General features: G+C 40.9%; 1 protein-coding gene across 8 annotated transcripts in view; it reads right to left on the bottom strand.

Moving 5' to 3' along the window:
* The window catches only part of LOC122993732 (receptor-type tyrosine-protein phosphatase mu-like), a 160945-nt gene that overhangs the window by 12707 nt on the left and 122171 nt on the right, over positions 1 to 26067 (bottom strand). For 4 of the 8 annotated variants that reach the window (XM_044368129.1, XM_044368128.1, XM_044368131.1 and 1 more), the window contains 9 exons: positions 24471 to 24551; positions 23770 to 23796; positions 22033 to 22044; positions 20680 to 20873; positions 16331 to 16418; positions 15227 to 15303; positions 10854 to 10890; positions 2990 to 3087; positions 507 to 623 (listed from right to left, as the gene is read on the bottom strand). In XM_044368129.1, the coding sequence (XP_044224064.1) occupies positions 507 to 623; positions 2990 to 3087; positions 10854 to 10890; positions 15227 to 15303; positions 16331 to 16418; positions 20680 to 20873; positions 22033 to 22044; positions 23770 to 23796; positions 24471 to 24551 (731 nt within the window). The remainder of the gene's footprint in view (positions 1 to 506; positions 624 to 2989; positions 3088 to 10853; positions 10891 to 15226; positions 15304 to 16330; positions 16419 to 20679; positions 20874 to 22032; positions 22045 to 23769; positions 23797 to 24470; positions 24552 to 26067) is intronic. The other 4 variants (XM_044368130.1, XM_044368135.1, XM_044368133.1 and 1 more) reach the window with 2 other exon arrangements.

The following is a 26067-nucleotide window of genomic DNA, read 5'->3' as shown; positions in this document are numbered from 1 at the left end:
ATATCCTAGTTATGTATTAAGAGCGTAACACTCATAAAACTCACCAAATCAGCTTTATCAAGATTGTCGTTGTGGTTTGATTTCAACGATTTCAATGTTGCTAAATCCTGATTAGTGCACAGTGTGTGGTCACCTTTCTTGAACTGAGCCTCTCCCGTTTTAAACCAGCGAAAAGAGCACAGACAAAAATACAAATACAGAAATCTCTCCTGTTAAATATCAAGAGTTTTTGCAGATACTTTTGTGTTCATGTTGGCCCTAATAACTCATGAAAACTGACTGAGAAAAATGTTTTCAGGGCCTCTCTCTAGGACCACTCAGAAACCACTTTGTGTTGCTCACAAGCAAAGCAAAGCACATAACTCATAATTTCTTCAGCTGAGTCGCTCAATGGCCAAAGTTTGAGGTCAAGTACTGAAAATCTCCCAGCTGTGTGAGTGTGAAGAAGGCTGAAAAGGAGTGTTGTTTCAAAACTCTCAGTGGAAAAGAAAGGTTAAAAAGTGTACCTTCTCTACAGCAAAGGTCCTGATGACATACTCTGACAGGAGCTCAGTCTCTATCAGCGTCACCTTGATGTCTCTGTAGATCTCTGTGTCGTCAGGCCAGTATTTACAGCACTTCACCTGAGAGTGTAAAGAGGAAGTATCAAATGTACTGTATATGTATATGAAATGCAGTTCATTTACATTTGCACATGCAGTGCTAGCTTATATTTCATGGCACACACTCATACAAATTATTAGAATGTCTGTAGTTGCTAGGCCATCATTTTTTCCAATAAAGATAATTGTCACATAACATTACCTCCCATTTGCCACCTGATATTTCAATTTCTGAAGCATTTCTTTCAGTCAAAATGAGATTCGTTTCATATTAGTTTCAGCCCCCGGTCAAGGATCTGCTGTAAATGGGAATCTTATGTATCGATGGAGAGCTCATTCTCACGTTATTGCTTTCTCATTCGCTCATCGATAATGTGAAAATGAGTCTAAAGGTAGACCGTACAGAACTCTGGGACACGGCGAATCAGGCACTGTGGGGGTGTCAGATTTCTCCACCTTAAATTTTTGACTACCAGTGCAGAGAAATAGGACAAAATATTAAAAAAATAGTGTACTACAATTGGATGAGGGAGATATAATGACAATCCAATAATGACATGAAATAATAAACCCTCAGCTGTTTAAAACAAATTTCCCAACAGAAATCTAAAACACCCCCCTGGAAATATTACTTGTATTAGGTATCATTAAGAGTGCAAAATTACCCCCACCCCCTCTTCCCCCTCTCCGTTCAATTAAAGTGTTGATACTGAGGGAGTAAGGCTGGTAATAGGGATTGAGATCATGGAGGTATATCAGAGAATGATAATTTTTGATGAGGGATAAATGCAACATCAGCCACAACTAGATTCAATTTTCATTTCTGGAGTTTATGCCCTGATTAGGAATGAAATGAGATTTTGGTTTGTGGAGTGACACAGACAGAGGGAGACTTTCAGGTCCCTCTCTCTGACACCCCTGATGACTAATCCCTGATGACAATCACAAATCCACCGTCCGCTTCCAGCCAGATTGAATTAGGCAAAAGGCATTACCTTATTAGATCACACTGAATCAGGCGCCTGGTTTGGGGGGAATTAGCCTTTGGGCTAAATTATGCCTGCATACACACAGATGTTCTTTTGCGTGGGCACATTTATGAGTGTGTGACTGTGCGTATACAGCGCTTGAACTCATTCGCTCATATGGATAAAGTGTATGGAAAAGAAGCACACCTAGCATCACCTCATCACACACAGCACACTGCCTTCCAAACCAAATCTCTCATACATCAAAGTACGCCGAGCGCCGCCCCTGTGTGTGAAACCAGCGGGACAGAGGCTGTGTGTGCACGTCTGTGTGTGTGCCAGGATTTCCCAGAGTTCATCAGCAACTGTGCCGAGCAGATGGCCCACTGTGATATGGCGGAGTGATTTTATGGGGCCCTCTATGGAGCCACCGTCACTGTGACCAACTGTGCCTACCGCCCGCCATTGGACAAGGATCATATAACAGACGGTTTGGGGGCTCGGGCCCGCCGAGGACGGCACCGCAGCTAAGCAGGTGTGGAGAAGGTGTGGGGCGGGGCTGGCTGGGCTCAGTCACTGTAGAAGAACGGCCTAATGAGGTACCTAGAGATGGGCCCATGAATCATTATCAGCTCTGCTACATTTAAGCCCCACCAAAAAAAATGCACATCAGCAAAATCAAGGTGTGCCTGTGTTTAAGGGCCTTTCAGTGTGAATGTGTTTAAAATTCTTAGAGAAAATCCCCTGGCAGTCAAAGCATTACACTGTACGTTAAGACCTTCATTTTCTCTTGATTATAACCTAACCAGGAGGAACTACAGTGCGAGTTAAGTGGAACAAATTAGGACTGAAGTAGGGCTCTGTTTTTTTTTTTTTCCAAGTCAGGCCACATGCTATAGTGAACATAAAAAAGTCAAGACTCTACCATTACTTTGAACATTATGAACCGTCCTCGCCACTCAATAACAGTCCCCCTTTGTCCATTGAGGACAACATTAAGAGATGTTTCTGCTCGGAGGAGCCTGGTAGGAGCTGGCGGCTATGCAGCAGTTATAATCTCCTGTTATAGAGCCACTCAGATGAAACAGTAGTCAGTCGCCTGGATGCCTCTCTGGTAATGAAGGCTATCAATCAGTTTCTTCTCACTTCTCACTGATCAGATAGATGGAAAAAGAGCTGGCGGCACGCGAGACACATGCCTCACTAAGTCAGCATGTGTGTGCCACACACACACACACACACACACACACACATACAGACAGACACACACACACCTGGGTACTGATGTTCAAAGACACACAGGCACTAAAAAAAGATGGCTCCGTTTGCCTTGGGATACAATCAGGCTGTCAGTCAACTGGGGGTAAGGTAATCTCATTGGAGATCTATGGTTAGAGTGAACATGTAATTAATACCCACCCTGCCCACTTCCACCAGGTTGGTCACCATGACGATAGCTGCCGTGTTCTCCTGCCAGACCATCCTCCAGAAGTCGAAGACCGTCTCCTGCATGGGGCCTTAGGGAAGTAGAGAGAGAGGAAGGATATGTTTAAGAAATTACATTTTAACTAAATTTACAAGAAACTCCAGAGAAGAGCTTATTCAAACTCTCCTTTGTGAAACTGTTTGTATGGCAGCACTGGCAGGAGAATATATAAATGTCATAAAACTAAACATGGTTTTTTGGAGGACATTTTTTCCTTTCCTCTTTATCCCTTGAGCACTAACTAAACTGAAACAGTTTTTGAATGTTAGACCCTTGAATCTGAAGATATATATTTCAAGGATTTATCATATTGTTGGATTTCCTCACTGCTTTGAAGACAGGGACACATCAAATTTCACATTTTGAAAGTGACCACTCGACTGAAAATATGAGAGTCTAAACTATTGACAAAACACTATATGGTCAAAAGTATGTGATCATCCAAACGTAACCCCCACATGGGATTTTTGAATATCTCATCTCAAAAATGTGAGCTTTATTATGCATCCGCTCTTCTGGAAAGAGTTTCTGCAAGATTTTGGAACCAGGCTGCAGAGATTTGCTCCCATTCAGCCACAACAGCATCAATGATACCAGGCACTGATGTTGGGTGATAGGGCCTGGCTCGCAATCAGTGTTCTTCCTTAAGGTGGTGGATGGGGTTGAGGTCACGGCTCTGTGCAGGTCAGTCAAGTTATTCACACTAAACTCAACAATTTCTTGGGCCTGGCTTTGGGGAATTGAAAGCTCGTGTGCAGAGACAAACCAACAATGAATTAATCCTACTAAGTTTTGTGTGTGCATCCAAAGCCTGATATATCTTATTCCTCTGTGCCATGGAACCTTTGTTGTTGTCTAAAACTATTAGCCTGAGTTTTGGGCATTGCAGTTTGTTTAGGAACAGCTCCAAACACTACTAATGATGATTTTTTCAGTGTCCAGAGAGTAGTAAGGCAGATGCCACTGTGCAAGTGTGGAAATGCGGTTTCTTTTACAGTGCTTTGCAACCTTGTTGTGCTGCATATCACAAACTCTTGACTTTATACTAAAGTTATTTACAATGTACAGTGTAGTACAAAGTCACATGTCACCCAGTGCAACGGTGTGGCTCATTGATATGGACGGAGGTATCCACATACTTTTATGTACTTTTCAGTGTACATTACATGTTAATATTACTAGTGTCCCACGGGCAGAACAGCGGGTGTTAAAAGGTTATTTTAAATACCGTAATACGCATCATTTTCCATCTGTCTTTTTTTTATTTGTGTATCACTATATTTATCATTTTTAACACTAAGTCCTTGTTTAACTCTATGTACTATTTATCGCTACTTAAAAAAGAAATGTAGTCATTGTATGTATTATTCACATTATTCTGTTTATGTATACGCTGTAGCAACATGTTTTTTGATCAAAAGGTGCCAATAAAACATCTCTCTCTGTCTTCAGAGGCAGACGGAAAGTCACATCATCTTACACACAATATAAACACAGGATTTGGCAATATTACAGTCCCACGGCAACAATAAGTGTTCCCCTCCATTTTTACTCTTCGAATGGATCAAGCATTGAAAAACATGTCAAGTCAGATGTAAGTGCTTTCCACAATACAGATTCATTGCATACTGCTTACTCCACAGCGGAGAGCTTAAATACAGATGGAAACAAGACAGTACAAATAACTCACAAATTTAAAGATGAGACTAAAGCTTGTGTGTGTGTGTAAGAGAAAGTGTGTGTTTGTGTGTTGCAAAGCTTAAAGTAATTACCACTCCACCTCATCTGTTCAACACCAACCTTTCCACCGAATCAGACCCAAACGCGTCTGTTGAACATCAAAATAAATGAGCAGAGAGCCATTCAATGCCTCTAATATTTAAAACTTCACCGAGCAATAATTGCGGATTGATAGGAATTTAATTATTATTCTGGTTAATTAAAATTATTAATATTAGTTTTAATCAAGTACCGAGTGGAATTATGACAAATTAATTAGTGAATGCAAATGTCTGCAGTTGTGCATTCTCCTGCGGTCGCTGAAATTACCTGGAGACATGATGAATTATGCAGATATACAGAGACACAAGCCAAGACACAACATGGCACAGACACAAATTTAACTATTATGGTTCTCCTTGTCATTTATGTGCTAAGCAAACTGAATAACCTTTAGGCCATTGAAATCTGTTAAGAAGCAGGCCATGTAATTTCAAAAACAACTGAGTCACCTTTCCTGGGTACATTGTTTTGCCTAGCAACCACTCTCTTTACATTTGGTTAATCTTTTCTGATTTTTTTTCATGTGAAATTCAACACTGACATCTATCATCTGAAAAATGTGTCACTCACTTTCATGAAAGATTTACATATTTACACTAAATACATACTTTTTCAAGAGGTGACAGGAAGAGAAAGAGGGAGAGGAATATGTAACAGAGGTCCTTGTCTGGAATTGAACCAGAAACGAGATCATCACAGTATTTGGTAATACAGCAGGATGGCCCAATGGTAAATATTACTGAATTGTAAACTGCACTCCATATAGCACTTTTATATCTGAGCAGGACAAAGCTCACTCACTAGCAGCCATGCAAGACGCTAGGCCGGGCCACTGGGAGCATTTTAGGATTTAGTGTCTTGCTAAACGACTCCTTGAGAAAAGGGAGATTGACCCACTAACCTGCTCCACAACTGCCTGAAGATATGTGCCTTGAAATCTTTGTTTGGAAAAAAAAGATATATTTAAAATGTATAAAATTTTAAACAGAGATTTTCCCAAAGATCAGTCCAGGATGAGTCTTTTTATTCTGGATAAACACCTGTGACTACAGTCAAGTTATTGCTAGAATCATTGCTTATACTGGTTGGACAACTGGTAGCCTACTGGTTAAGACGCATGCCACATTAACGTATGTGGTTCAATTCTGACAGTGGACCCTTGTTGCATGTCATAAAACTCCCAATGTTTCTTGTGTCTCTGCACTTTCATCTGTCAAATAAAGGCACAAATGAAAAAAAAACCTTTAAAAATTGTTAAAAAAATAAAATAAAAGTTGTATTTCATATGTAGGCTACTCTACAGTATGCCTTTATTTGTGTAACTTATAAGAGCAGCTAGGAGACACCAGGCGTAGCAGCCCTTGCATCCTTTTTCATTATTTTACTGTTTGTGCTCCTTATTGGCTTATGTCTTCTGCAACAACCTAATTTCCCTTAGGACATCAACAAAGTGTCATAACCATTTTAGTCACTTGACTGATCAAGCCATGTTTGATCTGCGTTATGTGGTGCCTAAACACTTATTGGCTCTAATTGTACTCCAGTACATCCTCTTGTGACATAGTTTAAATAACTTCCATTTTTCACAAACTCTGCAATTAAATAGTGAGTTTTTGCTGAGAAGAGATAAAAAATGATTTGAAATTAACAACCACCTCCATTATCATGTTTCTGCTGCCAGCCAGTTCATGCGCCTTTCTTTAGAAAACAAGAACATTTTGCAGACTATAACACTGTAGTTATATTATTGAGAGATTAACTTCTCCTGACGTTTTTCATTCCAATTGGAAATCTAGAAATTTGGACCAAAGCCCCTCAATATCTTCTATTTGTATTCCCACATTTCCTGTGCTTTGCATGTGGTGGCTTGTCGATTTTTAACTGCAAGACCTCAATATCCAATTCCAGTCACTTACAGTCTCTCCAATAACTACCCAACCTGATTGAACCACCCACTCCGCTACCTCCTACACTTGTCCCTGAGGGAGGATACACACTGCTGGGAAGTTTGGGTGAGGGAGACTGAGAAGCAGGACAGCTGGTGTGTAGGACTTCAATAACACAATAACACTTGGCATTATATGGTAAATCATCCAATCTTGCCAACCTTCAGCCAGCAAATTTATATTTCCATATGCATGCAGAGATGGAGAATAGGTGAGGAAGAGATGCTGGGCAGCAATGAACTAATGACACTCATAAGGAAATGAGTATGGTTTTTGATGAATAGGTATGAGAACAAAGGGATCTCAAACAAACAATTTGGATTAACAAGTTGGATACTTGTTCTTGGCTCAGTGTTTGTTTTTGTTTTTTTTTTTTACCAATCTTCACAGAAAAATAGCTTGACTTTAAGTAAGTTTAGCATTAATTTTCACCCCAATTTCCAAGTTTCCTGCTGCAAGTTAACCCTGATCATTGCAGTTTGAAGTGTTCGGTCCTGTTGACTGCTCAGAAAATGCTTCAGATGACAGAGTAACAAAAAATTGTGAGAAAATGACCCACAAAAACCAAATATGACAAAATAAAAACCCCACAAGACCGTCATCACCAGAAGAATGCAAAAGTCATAAATGACTTATGACTACCGTATGTTGTCCTGAAAAGTGACTTCACCATGTGAATAATTACTGTTGTCTGCCAGGAGCAAAGGCAGAAGTAGCATAATGTTCCACAAAACCTCTTATGGAGGATCAAAAAAGTGTGTAACTCTGACGTTGGAGACTGCTGTTTGCATTCTAACAATTGTAATTGTTTTCTCTTACACCGCATTCGTATTAGAAAGGGATCTTTTGATGACCACAAATATGAGGAACAATTACAGCAGAATAAAAAAACTGATGCAATGTTTACATGGACATGTGAGTGTTGTTTTAAGATAGACTTGAAAAAATGTGGACCTAGCCTTGAAATACACAACTTACAAGGTGTTCATTATTGATAGATAGAATTTTGAACTTTGGAGTGAGTCTGACTTCTCATCTTTATGCTAAGCTAAGCTAATCACCTGCTGGTGCCAGCTCCATAGTTATATAGTATCCAGAGTTGTATGTTTCACAAGATGTCAAACAATCCCTTTAAAATACAGATTTCATCCTGAAAAATCTAATTTTCACCTGGATTTTTGTACTATTGATTTTATTAACTTTCATCAGTTTTTATTATAATCAAAATAAACATTAATACACTTCTGAACTGATAGTTGCAAAAAGATGACTCCAAACACATTTACACATGCATGTATTTAAAATCTGTTTCAAATAAACCAATCATCTTGATAAAGAACCTTCCCTTAGAGGCAATTTATAGTCTCAAAGATTTAAGCCACAGGTTAGTGGAGAGAAATTACTTTTAGAGCTCACTGGGGGAACCACACGGTGAGAGCTGTGTTTCTAGTAGGGCATGTGAGGAGCTTAGTTGGAGAAGTTTGGAGGAGGCACTTCACAGAAGAAGAACACCAGTAGGAGCTTCACTTTCAGCTGTCAGAGAGCTAATACTGCTGCAGCTGATGCTGCGTTTTGGGAGTAGGCCTGTTCCCCCTCAGAAGCAAGGAGTATGACAGCTGTAGAAATCCCCCAGCCAGGTATGCCACAAAACTCCAGATCAACGTGTGCACATGCACACCCACAGACAAACGCATACGCTGTGTTCCCCTCTTGCCCATTAATATTACATGCAGCAGACTTTGGCATAATGTACACTCACTTATCATTGATTTTCTCTCTCTCTCTCTCTTTCTATCTTCCACCCCCCCGTGGGCTTTGGGATGTTAACCTGTAAATAATAAAACTTTTGCGCTGTTGGTGACATTTGCTGCTCATGAAGAAGGGGAGGGAAGAGCAGAGTAGACCGGAGGGGGAAGCTTGATGAAACTGAACCCTTTCCTGCATCATGAATATTTTCCACATCACCAGGAGGATGCAGGGACTTATCAGAGCTGTTTGTACCCCTGCTTCAGTGTAATTCACAGTCTCCACCAGGAAGAAGCTCATGTCTGATGAGTATTTAAACGATCCGCGGGACATAAAAATGGACCGAGGCGAGGTGGAGATCTGGGAGGGCTGAGCCGTATGCACGCGCTCAATCTGCTAAGTAGGTGAGCTGCAGTTGGCGTTGGTGAATTACTGATAGTCAGTTGTTGTATTGCTGCAGCAAAAAAGCCCTGGATGAGAGAATGACCTACATAATGAGGAGCAGAGCTTGGGTGATGAGGCTTTTATGGAGTGACAGCTGTTCTACCTGCCGTTGTCACCTTGAAAGAGCAAAGGGACTCATCAATAAACCCAAAACTAATGAGTGTCATTGTAGTTTATAGCGTAAGAGAACGGGAACAACGTTATCCCACACGTCTGCCATATTAAGCACACCCTCAACCACCCTCACAACCAATTTATGACAGACAAGATTTTTTAGCTTATCCAGCACTACTGTGAGTCTCATCATTTTCTGAGCTACTGCTGGTCCCAGTGGGCTTTAGTGGAAGTGTCACTCACTGAAAAACTTTTCTGGAGGAGAGAAGAGACTACTTCCGCATTTTCAGCAACTGTGCCAATGCCCAGGTGCTCTTTTCAGGTGCTACAGTATGCAGTTTGTCTGACTGAGAGAGACAGGTCTGTGTCTGGCTTTCCTATCATCTCTGGCTGCTCTTTGCCTCAGTGTCAGCAGACAGAGCCTTCCTTCCTGTCAGTCTGCCGGAGCTGATGATGAATTATAAAAGGGCCTGCTCTCCTGGAGAATACAGATGTTTCCACACACACACACACACACACATATGCACACGTACACTCCACTCTTTTGCACTGGATGGCTCTACACAGTGATACGCCTTATCGTGCTTGCGATACAGTCGATGGAAATGAGGACTTATTATGCAAGCTCAATGAGAAAACAGGGGCTAATTAACTTGGAAACACGTTTGGCTTTTAAAGCTTTTCATCTTAGAGAGGGCTTCTGTTTGCAATATTTCTTTGACTGCTGATCTCCATGTGCATATTTTTAAATTAAATATAGAATACTCTTAATGACTATAGGACAATTATAGAAGTCATAATAATCCAGCTGAAATCCTTTCAGAGGTGAACACGTCTGTTAAAGCGGCTTGTTTTTGTGAACCGAAGCCCCGCAGGAGAGAGTCAGCACTTGACAGACGGTTTTGTTTTGAGTGTTTGACTCGGTGGTCAGTGCGAGGCGGTATATGCCAGGTGCCGTGCATACAGGTTGACAGACAAACTGGGCGTCCGCTGCCTGATTGGTATGCCGTCTCTTTCTGAAGTAAGAGCATACTGAGGGTTGTTTTAATTGAGACACTGAGGAAGAGAGGCAATGCACTAATAAACAGGTAATTATGCAACTCCCAGCTCCGCCAAAGCAGATTGTGAATCCATTAAGGCCTCTTCGCAAAAACGGCTCTTCCTTTTTTTTTTTTTTCCTCTGCTGATTTTTTTTTTTTCTAAAGTGCTACGCAAAATCCCCATGCACGCAGCCCCGTTGTGTGGGAGCGAGGCTCTCGACGCAAAATTCATAACAATTAACCATCAATCAGACTTAACCTCTAGGGTCACGGTAAGTGCTCCTCGCCCTACGAATCTGCTGGCCAGATTAACACAGTGACAAAATGTGCCTGTACATGTCAGCTAATCCATTTATTTATTCAGCTTTCTCCCAGACTGCCTGATTAATCGCTCCCACACCGCCGATGGAAGGAAAGAGGAGAGAGACAGAGAGAGAAAGCGTGCTGCTCTGCTTGCTCAGAGATGCGTAAGTGCGTGTCGGTGCGTGTGATAGTGTGTGTGTGCATTGAGTGGTACCAGATTCCCTGAACACACACTTGACTGAGCATCAAAGAGTAGTTTGCAAGAGTGTATGTAAAAAAAAAAAAGATGGGAATGTTCAGAGAGATATTTGCAAACACCTGCAACATCCATCCCCCAAACAAACAGACAGTCATAAATTCTCACCGCCCACACACTCCAACCCAGATTGCCTCGCAGTTTTTAACAAAGTTTTTATTCTTACCTTGAGTGGCGATGTAGTGATTTGGCCTGTGGTAGCCCTGAAAACAAAAAAAAAGTGGGAGAAAAGAATATAAGATCACTCCTTCTCGTAAAACACCAGCTGTCGTGAAGCCATTTCTCTCAGAAACCACACAGTGTCTTTGATATTTAGTCTGTTTCTGTCAATGCAGGTTAACCCTTGCATGCATACTCACTATACTCCACTTTATATTAACAGAACTGTTTCTGCAGCAAAAAAAAAAAAAACTCTTACAGCACTGTTGCTCCACCTTAAAAGGGACTATTTGAGAAATTTGTGTGCTACTCTGTTCTCTGGCACAAGAAATGATGTGCGTAGTCAGGCTGCCAGCAGTTTAACTGTACACACATTTAGTTCTCTGTTTCAACATCTGTGAGGAAAATGGGTGACTGAAAGCTCTTGATGGATGCTGCTGGATACAAGATGCATAAACACTCTCCATCACAGACACTCTATATGCAGCACACCTCTGGAGTAAGCAGCCAAAGTGTTGATAATCCCCAAGATACAACTAACAGCACTGATCTTCACAATAGGCCCCTAGTCTCACGGATTACTCTAATCCCTTCAAGTTTTATTTGTCCAATTCCTTGTCTTCTCTCCAGAGATATGAGGCAGGAAACAAAACATTAGGACTTAAAGGCTCTTCCCCAGCCCTGCCTCCTCTTGATTGTCTTCCCCCCCCCTCCACACCCACCCCTGCTGCTCTGCTTATCTCACTCATATTCAATTTAACTTGGACTGTGATTAACGCTCCTCCAATGAAGGGAGAAAGACACAAAGGATATTTTCCTCACTCTCTCTCTCATCCACAGGGCCTGCTTCAGCTATTCAACTGTCCTCCATTTTTAATGACTTCTTTATCTCTGGACTGAGGAGGAGATTTGTTTGTGCTTTCATGTATGTTCTGTCAAGTGGAGGCCCAGTACGCCGTTGGATTAGAGAGGCAGAGACAGAAAGAAAGCAGGGCCCTGACAGTGACTGTCAGGTGAGTAGTGCTTACTATAAATGGACTCGCAGCTTTTAATAAGCAGTTACATTAGGTACATAAGAGTGTTTCTTCATGATCAACACAAAGAGATAAATACAGAAATGTCAATGTTGAAATTATTAATTGAACAGGCTTTGTTTCCAGGGATGTTTAAATTACTAAAGGGGGATTAAATATGTGTTATGCTCTTTGTATTTTGGTACATTGCTTATTACTATGATCATTTACATTAATTCTTTCCAGTAGCAGTGGGGTGTAGAATGTTTAAAATATGCAGCATGAAATGTTTTAGCCTGTGGGCATGAATTGGTATTTTTGGTCTGAATATCATTAGCTTTTGCAAATCTGGGGTACCAACCCTATCACCTAGAAAATATATTTATAAACTACTAATTTGCTTCACCAAACATATTTTGGAGGAAACAGAGTAATTGCTACCTTTGTTATGTTCACTGGCAATGTTTCTTTTCCAATCCAGAAATGCGTGTAACATACTCATACTACAAAAATGTCATAAGAAGAGCAAGACAGGATTACTAACAGGGCAAAGTGAGCAACTGCCCTGAGGCCGCAGACGCTGAGGGGCTCTGAAAGCCCCGGGTTTATTGTGTGTCGGTTGTGTTGGGGTAATATCAGTTTATTGCACATTTGTGTAATTATTCACAACTAAAGCAAAATATTAAGTGAAATTGTAGGGCACTTAAGATGGGTCTTTAGATATATCTTGTTGGTCACAGTGCACATTCCTCAACCAAATTACCACAAACAGCGGGTCAATCGGGGCTCACAGACCCTTTCCCCCCCACAGGACCCCTGCTGGATTAATCCGGCCATGGGGAGGATGTTGTGGTAGCGTACATTGTGCCGGAAATTGGTTCTTGTCCTGTATCCCATTTGTTGTTAATTTTAGGCTACAAAAAGAGTTTAGTTTAGGGACAGATTGGTTTTGGTTAAATATTGAAAAAGCCAATGTGCCCCATCTTGTGCTTCAAGTCAGCATTGACTTTATCAATGTTAAAGCATTTGGTTGTTTGTTGTTGGAAAAGGTTGTGCTCTTTGTTTGAGCTGACCAAACATAACTATAAAAATGTTAATCATGCTTTAGTGGTCAGGAGCAAATATTTCAGGGCAAACAAATGAAATATATTGACTGTGAATGTTTTACAGATACATTAAATGTAAACATTGTGCATTGGTAGTGAATTATGTTAACTAACTAATGTTTCCTACAAATCATATCTGATAATTCAAGTTGCAAATGAATATTATTTTTAGCAGACAGGTTTTGGGCACCTGAGTGACTTGATTTCTCGCTGGCAACTCTAGCAAAGCGGTGCACAACTACCCCATGTGCACACCAACACAACGCTGCTGACAAAACGCCATTACACTACATTTACTTGCCTCCTAAATGCTTATGAAAATACTCAATCAGTTGCAGAGAAAAGAAACACACCCCGCTGAATCTGCTGAGTACAATAACAAACACTGTGGGAAGTGTTCTACGTATAAGAGTTTATTGGGCAGGACAAGCTTTTAGATGGTTTAAAAAGCTTTCTGAAGAGCAAAAACATCATTACCCATATGCCTGCATTTCTACTAAGTACCTCTCCAATGAAGCTGGCAAAGCAGTGGAAATCCTTTTCAATCAGGGCCCTCTTTAATATGTGTATATTCTTATCTTGTAATGGGGCCCTCTCTATTGTGAGAGCCTTCTCCGCAGTGCTTCTTTTCGCAGCATAATGGACCATAAACTGAATAGTGGGAAAGGTAAATAATTTAAGCCCCCTGCATTTGCTGTAGCACACCTTGTATTATGAATTTATGTTTGAAGGCGTAACAAGAGATTACAAATTACCACATTAGATGGGCGGGGGAAGAGAAGATGGGAGACAGAGAGAGAGTTCTCTCCTGAGCAGAAAACCACTTAGGGAGTCAGGTACATCACCAGGCCATTACACACTGAGCGGAAGCATCTGCTCAAAGAAGCCAATGAACTGCTGTGATTGGTCATATACTGCTACTAACACTGCTATTAACAGCAAATCAGGTCAGATCAGGAGGTATGTATATTGTGTGAGCAAAGTGAGTTGGATCTGTTTTCAACAGGAGGCATGTCTCACGCCACTTCTTAATGACTTTTACTTACTGTAAAGGTATGCTAAGTCACTCGAGTGCATGTAAGTGCTGTACTGCGAGTACTCTCCTGCGGTAAGAAGTGTAACTAAACCGCTGTAGATAACTGCTGTATCCAGTTTCACTCACTAGTCTCACTAGTGTTTAACAGTAAAGGAGAAGGTAGGTGTCTAATGTGGATATGAAGTGGAGTGAGGCTGAAAAACTGCTCTGCAATCTTTTGAGACTGCCCTCACCAGAAAAACTACATCATTGGTTGTTTGTTTGAATGCCTCAAACAATCTATGTTTTATTTTTCCGAACCAGCGACTTCCTAAGATTGTGCGAATAATAAATGTACCCCAGCCGGTAGTTTGAGTTTGTTATTGTGCTACAGAACTACTTAGGAAGGAGAACAGGGTGGATGATGTGTTTGACCTTGACACTGAGGACCAACAGTCAGTGTTGGTTTCTTTTAACGTTAACCGAGTAGTCTTTGTTGCCTGAACCTAATCAAACTTTAACTTCAGATTTGGCAGATCGGAAACAGAAACCATTCATTTCTGTAACAGTGAAACAAGTCAATTCAGGAGGGAGTTAAAAAACAGTGTATTTTGTTGCTCAGGTACAGTATGAGGAGTTTTTGAATCTTTCACTTGATGGATAAAGGCTGACAACATAACATAAAGTGAGAGAAGAGTTATAGTAATAATTTTGACTTTTTTATGCTTTCTTCTTTTTATCTACTTTGCTTCCATTTGTGATGTTCAAGGCAATGTATTGTACTTTCTATTTTTTTGAGTCTTGTTTCAGTTTTATCTGTCATATTAACTGCACTAATTAATCATCTGTGCAACTTTCTCTCCTTTTTCTCCTAAGTTTTGGCTCTCAAAATGTGTTCATGCATATGTTCAAAGCAAAGTCCAAAACTATAACCTCTGCTTCCCCTGTGGGCTGGTTTGCCTTTTCTCTCTCCCAGCGCTGTCAGCCTCTGATCTTCATTCCTCTTAATATATCCAATGCATAGAGTGATACAGCAGCCCTCTTAAGTTGAATATAAAGGCACTGAGTATGTGTGTGTAACTGTTCTTTCTGTGTGTGTGTGTGTGTGTGTGCATGTGATGGGCAGACAGTAGGGGCTGCTTTGTCCCTCAGGCCCCCTGTGACGGCGGCAGCGGCACCCTCTCTCTCCTCGAGAGGAAGCGCAGTGACCTTTGCGTTGGTGGCGCTGGCTGGTGTGTGTACTTACATCAACGTAATTTGCATTAATGTAATCGGAGCTCTGTTCCCCCTCCAGGGCCTGCAGCCTGACACGGGAGTGATCATCTGGAAGAGAGGCAGAGAGGAAGAAACCAGCGTTGAATTAATCATATTAACGAGGGCATCAGGAGAAGAAAAGGGGGAGAGGGACAGAGAGACAGACAGTAAAACAGAGGAACACATTGACATGATAAGAGAACGAAAGGGAAGATGGAGGAGTGGAAGCATCAGACTGGCATCATACTGTGGCACAAATGAAAGTGAAGTTGAAGAAATGCAACGTGGCTGATGAACGGTCGCTGTCATGTGACTGACCTTGTATGACAAACACTGTGATTCTGCTGTCAGTTTAAAACCTTGACCATACAGCATCAGAAAGACCTTAAAAGTTATAATCAACATCCTATTTTGTAACTCATTGACCTTAAGAATGTGAAATATGCTTGACTGATGAAAACCCTGTAAACCTTCAATTCATGGTTAATAAGGTCAGTATGTGGGAATAAAATACAGATGCTATATAGCTAATAAACCACGATGCAATCATTTTGAATTAGGACATAAACTGATGGTCAGACAAATTTGTTTAATGGACCATGCAAACTTAACTCTAAATTATGTTAACAGCTTAAGAAATTGTTGTGATAATTGTCTCAAAAAGTAATTTTAAGACACCAAAAGTGGATCATCAAGGTTTTTTTCCGTGACAGCAGTGATTTAAACTGAAGAAGGGTTAAAATGAGGTTTCCAATCAGCATTAATTGACAAATTTGTATCACAGCTCCTCTTGAGTTTTGATAGGTAATATGAATTAATTGTGAAATCAAATTCAACATTTTTATACACATTGCTGATGCTACATGTTATGTGCCATGTGACGCACGGCTTGTTTCTCATAACTGAAAAGACGCTGCAGCAAGATTAATATAAAAGTAGATTGGAAAGGTCAAAGCTGCTCTTGTTGGCTGATAATAAAACTCTGTTTGAGTAGCTTATAGTTATCCAGAGTCACAAGCCTGGCCCATAAATCAGCCAGAAGAATGGGAACAGCACACAAAAATTCATGAGCAGTGAGGAGGTGCTTTGTACACACATGCAATAATATTCCCATATCGGTTCTTCATGCGGTTCTCATCCTTCTTGGCAGAGTCCCATGGCGCAGACTGTCCTTCAAAAAAGCTCTGAAAAGATAGAAAACAGAGAACAGAGAGGGGGGGATGAAATATGGTGTCATGTGTGAGCACTTTAAATGATAACCAGGCTAAAGAACATAGTCTTCCTCTTTCAGCTCCACAAAAAAAAAAAAAAAAAAAAGGAAGGGAACATTGGCAATAGAAAGGAAGACACACAGAGAGATATATTCACATCATTATTAGACATGAAACACAGGGAGGATGGTGGATCCCGGGGAGCTGTGTCAAACAGCGAGTGCCATTAGGGCAGGGGCAGCGGGTGTCACGCTCAAACCTCTCCCCCTGCGCAGCTCTGCCAGGCGGAGCCACCGCAGTGGCTGTCCGTCTGCCTCATCTGAGGGACTCAATCAGCTTGTCGCGGGGAAAAATAAAGCCAGCTCATCGTCTGCAGATCAAAACTGCTCCGCTCAGATTACCCTCATGAAATATTTATCATCTCTCGCTGGGGAGATTTCCATTCTGATGGCACACCAGGCACAATTAAGCCAAATTATGAAAATACATCTCCACTGCCAGTCCACCGCTGTTCAGCAGGGGTGGGTGGGGTTGGCTCCAAGCAGACTAGTCTGGACAAAAACATGTTATTGTTCTGGCTTTTTGATAGTCAGCTAATGCACATTTGAAAAGTCAACTATTACATTAGAATTCAGACCATTTGCAAATAAAGATTCAAGAGCATTTATTGGAGGTTAAACAGATTGTTTGGAGAGTTCCTTTTAGTGTGGCTAGCCAGTCTGAGAGAGCCGGATGCATTGTCTTCAATCATCAGTGTTTTAAAACTTGATGGTTTCATTCATCTCAGCACTATAGCAGGCAGGAGGCCATTTGTCTAGCAAATAAAGGCCTTTCAGACACCACACAAGGACATATACCTGTATTAAGTCCTAAGGATTAGTGATTTCTCTGAGAAACAGCATTAATATGCTAAAAAATATGTCCTATCTGTTCAGTGAAGATGGAAGCATGTCTCAGAGATGGATTATATAAGTCTCTCCTCCTCTGGCAATACATCTCGAATAAATGCACAGGCCAATGTCATTCTCTCTGTCACTCTGAAGGATACAGGTCTGATATCAAGCATCTGAAGACAAATCATTTTCAAGTCGAAAGGCGTTACCTGGCAACTTCATGATAGTTTTCCCTTAAGCTGTGTGACCCTGCCTGTCTGAGATGCTCTAGTCTCATTCCTCAAGCTGTTTGGATCCTTAATTCAGAATAACAAATTATGGTGATAAATTAGTTAGTGTCCCACAAGGTAGAGATTATCTGAAGGCTTTCAATTTAAAGGCTATATACTCATGCAGGGAATAATTGGCTATCGGAAATTAATCAGACATTCATGGAAAAACAATGGTTGGCTCCATCGTTTTGCAGCAAAGGTATGTTTTACTTCAGTGCATCTGCAGCTGATTTTTCACCATCCACAAAATTATTCCTCTTGGCTCAAATCCAACTTAGCATGTTTTTAATTACAGGCTACCTGCTGTACTGCTGGTCCCAGCACAGTTTCTCTGTTCAGCACTTTCTTTGTCCGTAACCACATGAGTGAGAAGCACAGTACTTATTCTGCATACAATCACTATAGGAAAGCCTACATAACGCGACAACAGAGCACTTAACATATACCATGACAAAGTAAAAAGAATAAATAAATAAACAAGGATGGTAACACAAAGAAGTGAGTTGCTTCTGAATTAATTAATCATTCACTGTGTGAGGAGGAGACTCATTCAGATTGACTAGTGTTAATTTGCGGTGGTAGAATTTCAGGATTCTCATAGTAGGCTAGATGCAACATGTTTTCCTTCACATAAAAAAAAAACTGAAAACAACATTATGGGTTATAATGACAACATAGCATTTTTGTTAGCAATTTAAACTTGTTTTCTGCTTCCTATTTGCTCAGTCAAACTGTGTGTCAACGTGCAGAAGAAATGTGTACATGCAAATACTTTGTTACAACTTACATCAGACCTAAAGCTTTTCCAAAGTATACAACATGGGTTTGCAATGGAGTGTTATGCAGTATCATTTTTCATGGTGTAGCAACTGTTTTATTATTAGTCACATCTGCTTGGTAGTCCAAATTTAACATGAAATTTAATACTTGGTTGATCTGAGTATGTCATAATAATACACATAACATTTGCTAAGCCACTTGTCAAAATTTGCAGTTAACCAGCATGGTGTTTTTCCACATTTTTTGAGTAACTCTGGCTCTTGTAAAAAATAAAATCTAATGCTATTTTTTGAAAAGCTTTATAAACCAAAATCAGACTTAAAATGTGGAGCATCTCTGTATTAAGACACAGTTTCTGATTATATAAAACATTTCACGGCAACATTTTCAAGACTTGACATGACACAGGTTAAAAAGAAAAATGTCACTGCCTCACACATTTCATTTGTACACTGTCAAATGCTTTGGTAACTTTGCATAGCTTCTGTTGGTAAATGCCCTTTTCAGACTAGATCATATATGGGAGATGTTGTAATCCCACAGGGCCTTAACAAATAGCCAACAAGCACCATCAATCTGTCAAGTTTGTGATATCATCTACAAGTCTAGAAAACTCACAAATAACCAAAAGTATTGGCTTACCTCGTTTATCTGATCCAAAGTTAACGTACAGAATAACAAGAAGCATGGGTCGGAGAGAGATATAGTACAGTGTAAGTCAACAGGTTTAGAGGTGCACTAGGCTCCAATCTCATCATAAAAAAATAAAACGGTTAAAAAGGGCATTGACCTTAAGACAGATTGATATAGAGAAGACAGCAGCGGAACAAAACATACAAATGAATCGCACTAGTCAAGTGAGAATGAGCTCCGTTACGCACAGCATCCCACAGGCCTTTTATGCAGCAGGCTGTGGACAGCTAGGTGACAGCAGGGTAAGGGGACAGGGGCCAATCGTTCGCTGTGGCGCACTTCCTTTTGATTGACTGTTATGCATCCATGCAATGCCGGCCGCGTGAATCCAAAACACCTTTATCCATAATGGATTAGGCCCGGAGGGCAGCCCAAAGCTCTCCAGCCCCTCAATGATCTGATGCTGCAGGTAGCAATGGGAGGTTGCATTATTTAATTCTGCAGTCATGGGGGGGAAGTGGGGAGTTAATTACTGATAAATCTGGCCTACACATTGTAAAATTAAGTAGGGAGGGAGATGAAGAGAGTGAAATTCAAGCAAGGAAAGAAGGAGGGAGGTGTAGATAAGTACATTTCGGAAGGAGATTGAAGCAAGAGAGAAACAAGAACACATGTAAAAGATACAGGAATTAGCGAGAAGGAGGGTTAAAAGAAGAGTTTAGAGGTTGAAGAAAGACATGAGAGGCAAGTTAAAAAATGAGAAAATGAGAATGTTGGAAAGTGATATAAAAGGATATAAGATGTATGTATAAAAAAAGTGGCAACAGTATTAGTGAAAAGGACCAGTATGATATCAGATAGAGAGAGTGAAGTGATACAGATTAGATATTTGAAACGATGGATTTAAAATGTATAGCTTGAAGCCAGTCTGTTACAACATGGCATCAGGGTGAGAGGAGGCTGGCTGGTTTGGTGCTGAGGGACGGCGAGGAGGTTGGAGTGCCGCCAAGCCCTGCCAGTCTCTCGCACTAATGAGAGGAAATGAGAGTGATGCTCTTCTGGGGAAAAATCTTTTGTTTTGGTGTCAGCGAGAGGCATCAACAGTCTTAAGAGAGCAGCAGGCTGAGATTGCCGGGACCTAATCGGACCTGATTCAGATAAAGGAGGGGTCACAGCTAGCACACCGCTACAATAGCTGTTCCTCACACTTTTAGGGGGGGCGGGGGGGGTTCATATTTCTCGTTGGTGTACAGCTGAGTCTCCGCGGGTTACTGGGACAGCAGCGTTTGACACAAACACACACGCACAAGCACGCAAAATGCACAATCGTTGGAAACAACAAAGAACAGATGAACAACAAAATGAATCACACCGTAAACACACTGAGACGGGGTACATTAACAATTTATCATAAAAGTGCATCTGGGGAGAAACAAAACAGTTCTGCTGTGCAGTGCAAAATAGAGAAAGACAGAAAGAGAGAGACAGTTACAGAGCAATAGACATGGGGCTTTACACCATGACACAGATGAAGCCTCATATCAGACTTAACATTTCCTCTAAAGAATTTCAGCGGAGATGTTACAAGTCTATCGGCAGGCTTTATTTGTGTTTGCAACCTCTACAGTGGGGGATGACAGCTGGGTTGCGTCCTACCTCGTACTCCTCCTTGAAGCCGTAGCCCTCTGCGCACTTCATTTGGGTGATGTGCTGGAGGAGGTCTGCCACGCGGATTGCCGGGTGCAGCTGACCTGTCTGATACGGCACGTCAACGGGCTCCCGCTTCCTCAGCGAGTGAGTGTGTGACTGCACCAGGCTGCTGGTGTCACTGCCCATGTTCTGGCTCTCATCTGTGGGACACAAACACAGGGACAGGCCAGAGCAGGTCAGGATAAAGAGGAAGGAGCCTTATGTGATTTATCAGTATATAGTTATAAGTTACATATGGGTGACATAATGCTTGAAGCAGTAAATGTCAGTGGTGTTTGATGACAATTTATTGACATATAAATTTGAGAAAAGTTACCTAGGCGTTGCCACTCATCTACCAGTTCATATCTCACTTACAACTGTTCCAAGTAACACATGGCACACTATCTCATTTACTGTTAAGCATTATGTCATCACCCTCCAGATTGACAAACAACTCTCAACTAGTAATCTGTTTGTTATGGATGGTCACAACAACACAACATCATTGAGTAATAGGATGAGTCATGTGGTGGGAAGGTTCAGGTCCATCTGTCTCAGTGTGTGGCTAGGAAATATTTAATATCATAGGTCTAATGTACTGTTTGGCCTATAGCCATTGAAATACAAGGCATTTTAAGTATAGCACTTATATTATTAGCACTTAATATGGCTACTGTCAGAATAAAATCGAAAGCGATCGTAACAATCCACAAAAAGATGCTGTAAAACAACAAGTTTACTTTTTTTTTTACTGGCAGTACAGTATGCTGGTTTGGGCTGCAGCTCATATTGAGAGTCAGAGTCCATTCCAGCTCTTTCATACTGTAATCCAGTCAGTGGCAGACATGAGGCACAGATGCTGTGGGGAGCCAGCGGACGATGGAGGGTGTCCAGAAACATGGAGGAGGAGGAGGATGTGAGGGGGTGCGGTGGGCCACAGTGAGCATGTTGCAGCAGGCACCGTCAGAAGCATCACACAGACACAGCGTGGATTCAACCCCTGCCACCCGTTCTTTCCCGAAATATGAAAAAAAAAAAAACCTAAATAAAGAAAAACAACAACCCAGGAGGGAAGCAGAGATGGGAGGAGAATGCCATGGGGTGATGCTGCCATGGGGCACTGTACGTACTTTGACCATGCTAGGCTAATGGTGGCTTGGTGGCACGGTACGGAGGGTGGTGAGATGCTAACATGTCCACTGGTCATGCAATAAATGTTGTAATGTCCATGTCAGAAGCAGCCTCTCACTGTCGGCTTGCTTTCTGAGTAAACACCACCTCCTTCCCCCAACCCAGGGCCCACTTGGGAAAACTTACCATTAATGGGCACTTTTTAGATAGCAGATACATAAGAGGTTACGTATGTAAAGAGAAAGAGAGGAGAAGAGAGAGGAGAGAGGGGATAAGCAACAATACAGCATGAGAACCCGTTACAGTAGAGTGTTTTAGAGCTACGCTATAGGGCAAGATCACATGCCTTCTGAGCCCAAACTGCCTAAGTAGAAAGCCTAGTCAAGGGGGGATGTTGAGTGGATGGATGGGGCAATTTCAACATTGCATGACAAAAGTAAAAGAACAAAACAAGGAAGTCATGGATTTCAAGGGAGAAAATAATGGTGAAATACTGGTCGTCTTTGGAACAAACTGTAATTGTTTCAGATCTGTGACTTGCATACTGTAATGATGCCAATTATTCTCTGAGTATTCTGACATTTTGAATTTCTTTCTCTAATTGCTATAATTATATTTGCGTGTGTTAATGGTGACACCTGTATGCATACCACCAATTTAAAAAAAAGGAATCTGCAATGAAATAATAACAAAAAAACTACCAATCCTCAGTGATCTAAGCATGTAACCTTTTCTGGCTGCTGTAATTTCATGTTAATTGTTTCACGCTTCATTAAATGTGGAACTAACATAAGCAGCTGTCATAACAGCGATGATGAAAGATGCTGACTTAAGTTGCACTAATGAGAAAAAAAATACATCCTAACTGTAAGTTGTGTACTTCTAAATGCTGTTATGGTGCTTGTGGTGAAACTGGAGTAGAGTTACTTATTGCATCTATCTTCTTGGCCTTGAGTATTAAATTATTACAGTTCTAGTGCCCCACTTAGTCGCTACATTATGTGCTCTGCTGGTAGAAAAGCATCTGCTGGTATAAGATGCTGCATTTTAAGCTGCATATTCAGCAAAGGCCAGTAATAATTAACAGAAGAACAAAATGCTTTTTTATAATTCTATTTTATCACTGAACAGGATGAATAAACACTGGTAAAACCAAAACAAAAACAAGTAGGTCACTAGCAGTTAGCCAAAGGCAGGGGGAGCGACATTAAAAAGAATAATAGAAAAGGTTGTTGTTTTGGAGGGAGGGAGGGGAGTTAAATGAGTAGTGAGGAGAGAGGGGAGGGAGGGGAGGGCAGCACAGCTAATGCTAGACTTTAGATGTTCAGACCGAACGCTTCCCGTTTTTTGAAAATTTTTGGTGTGGGGGACTAAGAGAGAACGTATTTCTGTCTCCCTCTCACACTGTTTGCCTGTATTCGATCTCTGTTTGTGTCTCAGTGCAGCTGCTATGGCTTCAGCACGCTGTAGCCTTGGCGCTGGGGCGAACTGCCCCCCCGTTGCCCCCCTAGACACTCCCCCACATCCAGTCCACATGTCTGTCCATGCATATGAGAGGTCAAACACGTATGTGACATCACACGCACGACACGCAATGCGGATGGGATGGAGTGAAGCCAGCCTCAGCCCAGGAGAGCCCCTCGTTTGACCAGGAGGGAGAGGAAGAGGGGAAGGAAGGAGGAGAAGGGGGGGGGGAGGTGGGTGGGAGGGGGGAGGACGAGGGAGGAGAAAGCAGCAGGCAGGTATGAAGGTGAGGAAGCCATCTTTAGTAAAAGAGCCAACCAAACCAAAAATGGGAAGAAACAAAAAAATCTGTGCTTTTCTGTCCTCACAGTTAAGTCTTCAAACAACGATGTCATTTTTCTTAAACGTTGAAGTAAGAATAAATAATCAACAGCCATGGGAAAAGAAAATGTGTCTCACCTAAGATGGCAGTTGGCACAAAGGGATCTGCTCATACCCCATAACAAGTGCAGAAGTTGAAGGAGGAAAGAGAGTTGCAGTAAATAAAAGAAGCCAACATAAATCCACAAAAAAATAATAATAAAACTTATGGACAGTACTTTGGTTTCTTGCCAAGTAGCATAACAAGAAACTTATCTTATTTTCAGGAAAAAGCAAATTATACACCAAGTTTAGTTGATTATAAATATAGCTGCCCATTACTCTATCTAATCAATGAGCTGTGATCTGATTACATAAGACATACAATTATGGATATAATTTGGAGAAACTGCAGTCATAATTGAACAGTTAATTTCCATCTTGGTGAGCTGAAATAAACTACTTTCTGTTAGAACCAAGGATGTAGCAGGGCGTAAACCCATTTAAAGTCAATTTATCTACCTTCTCATTAGTGGAATCTAATTTTTAAAGCAGATACAAACTATTAGGTAAATTTATACCACACATTTGTACATTAGTCTGTAATTTACATAAAAAGAGGTATCACCAAGAACATAAAACAAATTAATACTTGTTTGAAAATATTGTCTCTTATTAATTTAATCTGATACTTTTGCACATTCAAGATGACTGACTTTCACAACCTGCGATTTAGCTCAACATCACTGGCTAAAGTAAGCACTTCTCTGTTGACATACAGGATTACAGTGTATGTTTACCTGGGTAGTATGAGTTGGTGGGGATGGAAGTGCTGAGAGTGTTGGCTTTAGGCAGTGTGAAAGAAGAAGGCGAGGATCCCGCTACAGATGGAAAAAGAACACAATACAAGGCATCAATAGTCTAGTTTAGTATTGCTTAATGGTGGAAGAATTGTTCAGAAGTTAAGTAAAAACAGCAAGACTGCCATGTAAAAAAAAAAACATCATTACAAGTCCTGCTTTCAAAATTACACTTTAACGATCACTTTACCCAAATTACAATTACAATTTTCCCACTTGCTCTATGCTAAATGTTATTTTTCGATGGACAAACAAAATTCTATTCACAACCATGCTGGAGTGGAAGCAGAAATCGGGGACAATCAGAGACATTGAGCAAATTAAACAAAAACTGCACTAAATCCACATGACTAAATACCACAAGAGGTAGGTAAGTAAATGTGTTTCTTTGTCATTTGGGTGAACTGAACCTTTAAAATAAAATTACAAAAGTATTTTAGTAAAATTTGAGAGAAGTACAATTATGTAACTTTTGCTGAACAGTGGCCACTGTGGTCACAAGTGTTGATGACAGAACGATGGAAAATAATTTGCTTTAAAGATATCATCATTAGACAACCTGACAGAGAGGAATGGGATCACAAGCAAAAACACAATAAGCAAAGAGATTTAGTTAAGTCAGTTTTATATCAAAATCTATCTAGTTAGCTAACATTAGCTATCATTAGCCACTAAAGCTACTGGTCATACCAGACCAAGAGAGGCTGTTTCTGCAAAACCCCTGAGTGCTATATATTGAATTGAGCTGGGATGCATTTTATTGCTCATGGTATAACTCTAATAATTCTAACTTTTCATTTGAAAAAGAAAGTTTGTGTTATTTATTTCTTCAAAAGTTACACAGTCTTACTTTAAAGTATAAAAAGTAGTCATTAGGCAGAAGGATGGTCTCTGTCAGGGTTTATTATTATTACTGACTGTTTTTAACTACTATTTAAAGTAGCTCAGTAATTTGTAAAGTAGCTCATTACCATGGCTGTCAAATGAATGCAGTGGATTAGAAAGGTCAGGATTTCACTCTGAATTGCAGTGGAGTGTAAGTACAAAGTAGAAAAAAATGGAAGTGCTCAAGTAAGGTGAAAGTGCCTAAGTAAACTAAATACTTGAGTAAATGTACTTAGTTTATTTTTAACTGTTACTATTCCTGTACCAGAGCAGAGCATTGCTCATACGGACAATGAGGTCAATGTCCATTTTGCCCCATGGCAACCTGGTCTGTCACCTGGTCCCACAACGCAATAAGGACCTCTCGTGCACCATCTGAGCCAACTGCCATGCTAACAGGGTTTGGGTTATGAGTGTAGTTTGTTCAGGACGATAATCTGCCAGCCATGATGTTTTGAGCCAAAATGACACTATTGACTGTCATGTAAGGTCATGGAGCATGTGAGAGAGCTTAGGGTACAGTGTTGAAGGCATTACACTGATAGGCAGAGTAAGAAGTAATGCATTTAAATCATTTGCACTGGCAGACAGAGTGCCAGATTTGAACATCCACACTAACAGACAGTTAATCAAGGTCAGAGCATCTTTGGGG

This window comes from Thunnus albacares, chromosome 12, assembly GCF_914725855.1.
Source record: "Thunnus albacares chromosome 12, fThuAlb1.1, whole genome shotgun sequence".
NCBI classification, from domain to species: Eukaryota; Metazoa; Chordata; class Actinopteri; order Scombriformes; family Scombridae; genus Thunnus; species Thunnus albacares.
The sequence above is the reverse complement of the archived record's forward strand: the minus strand, read 5'-3'. Positions and strand labels throughout refer to the sequence as shown.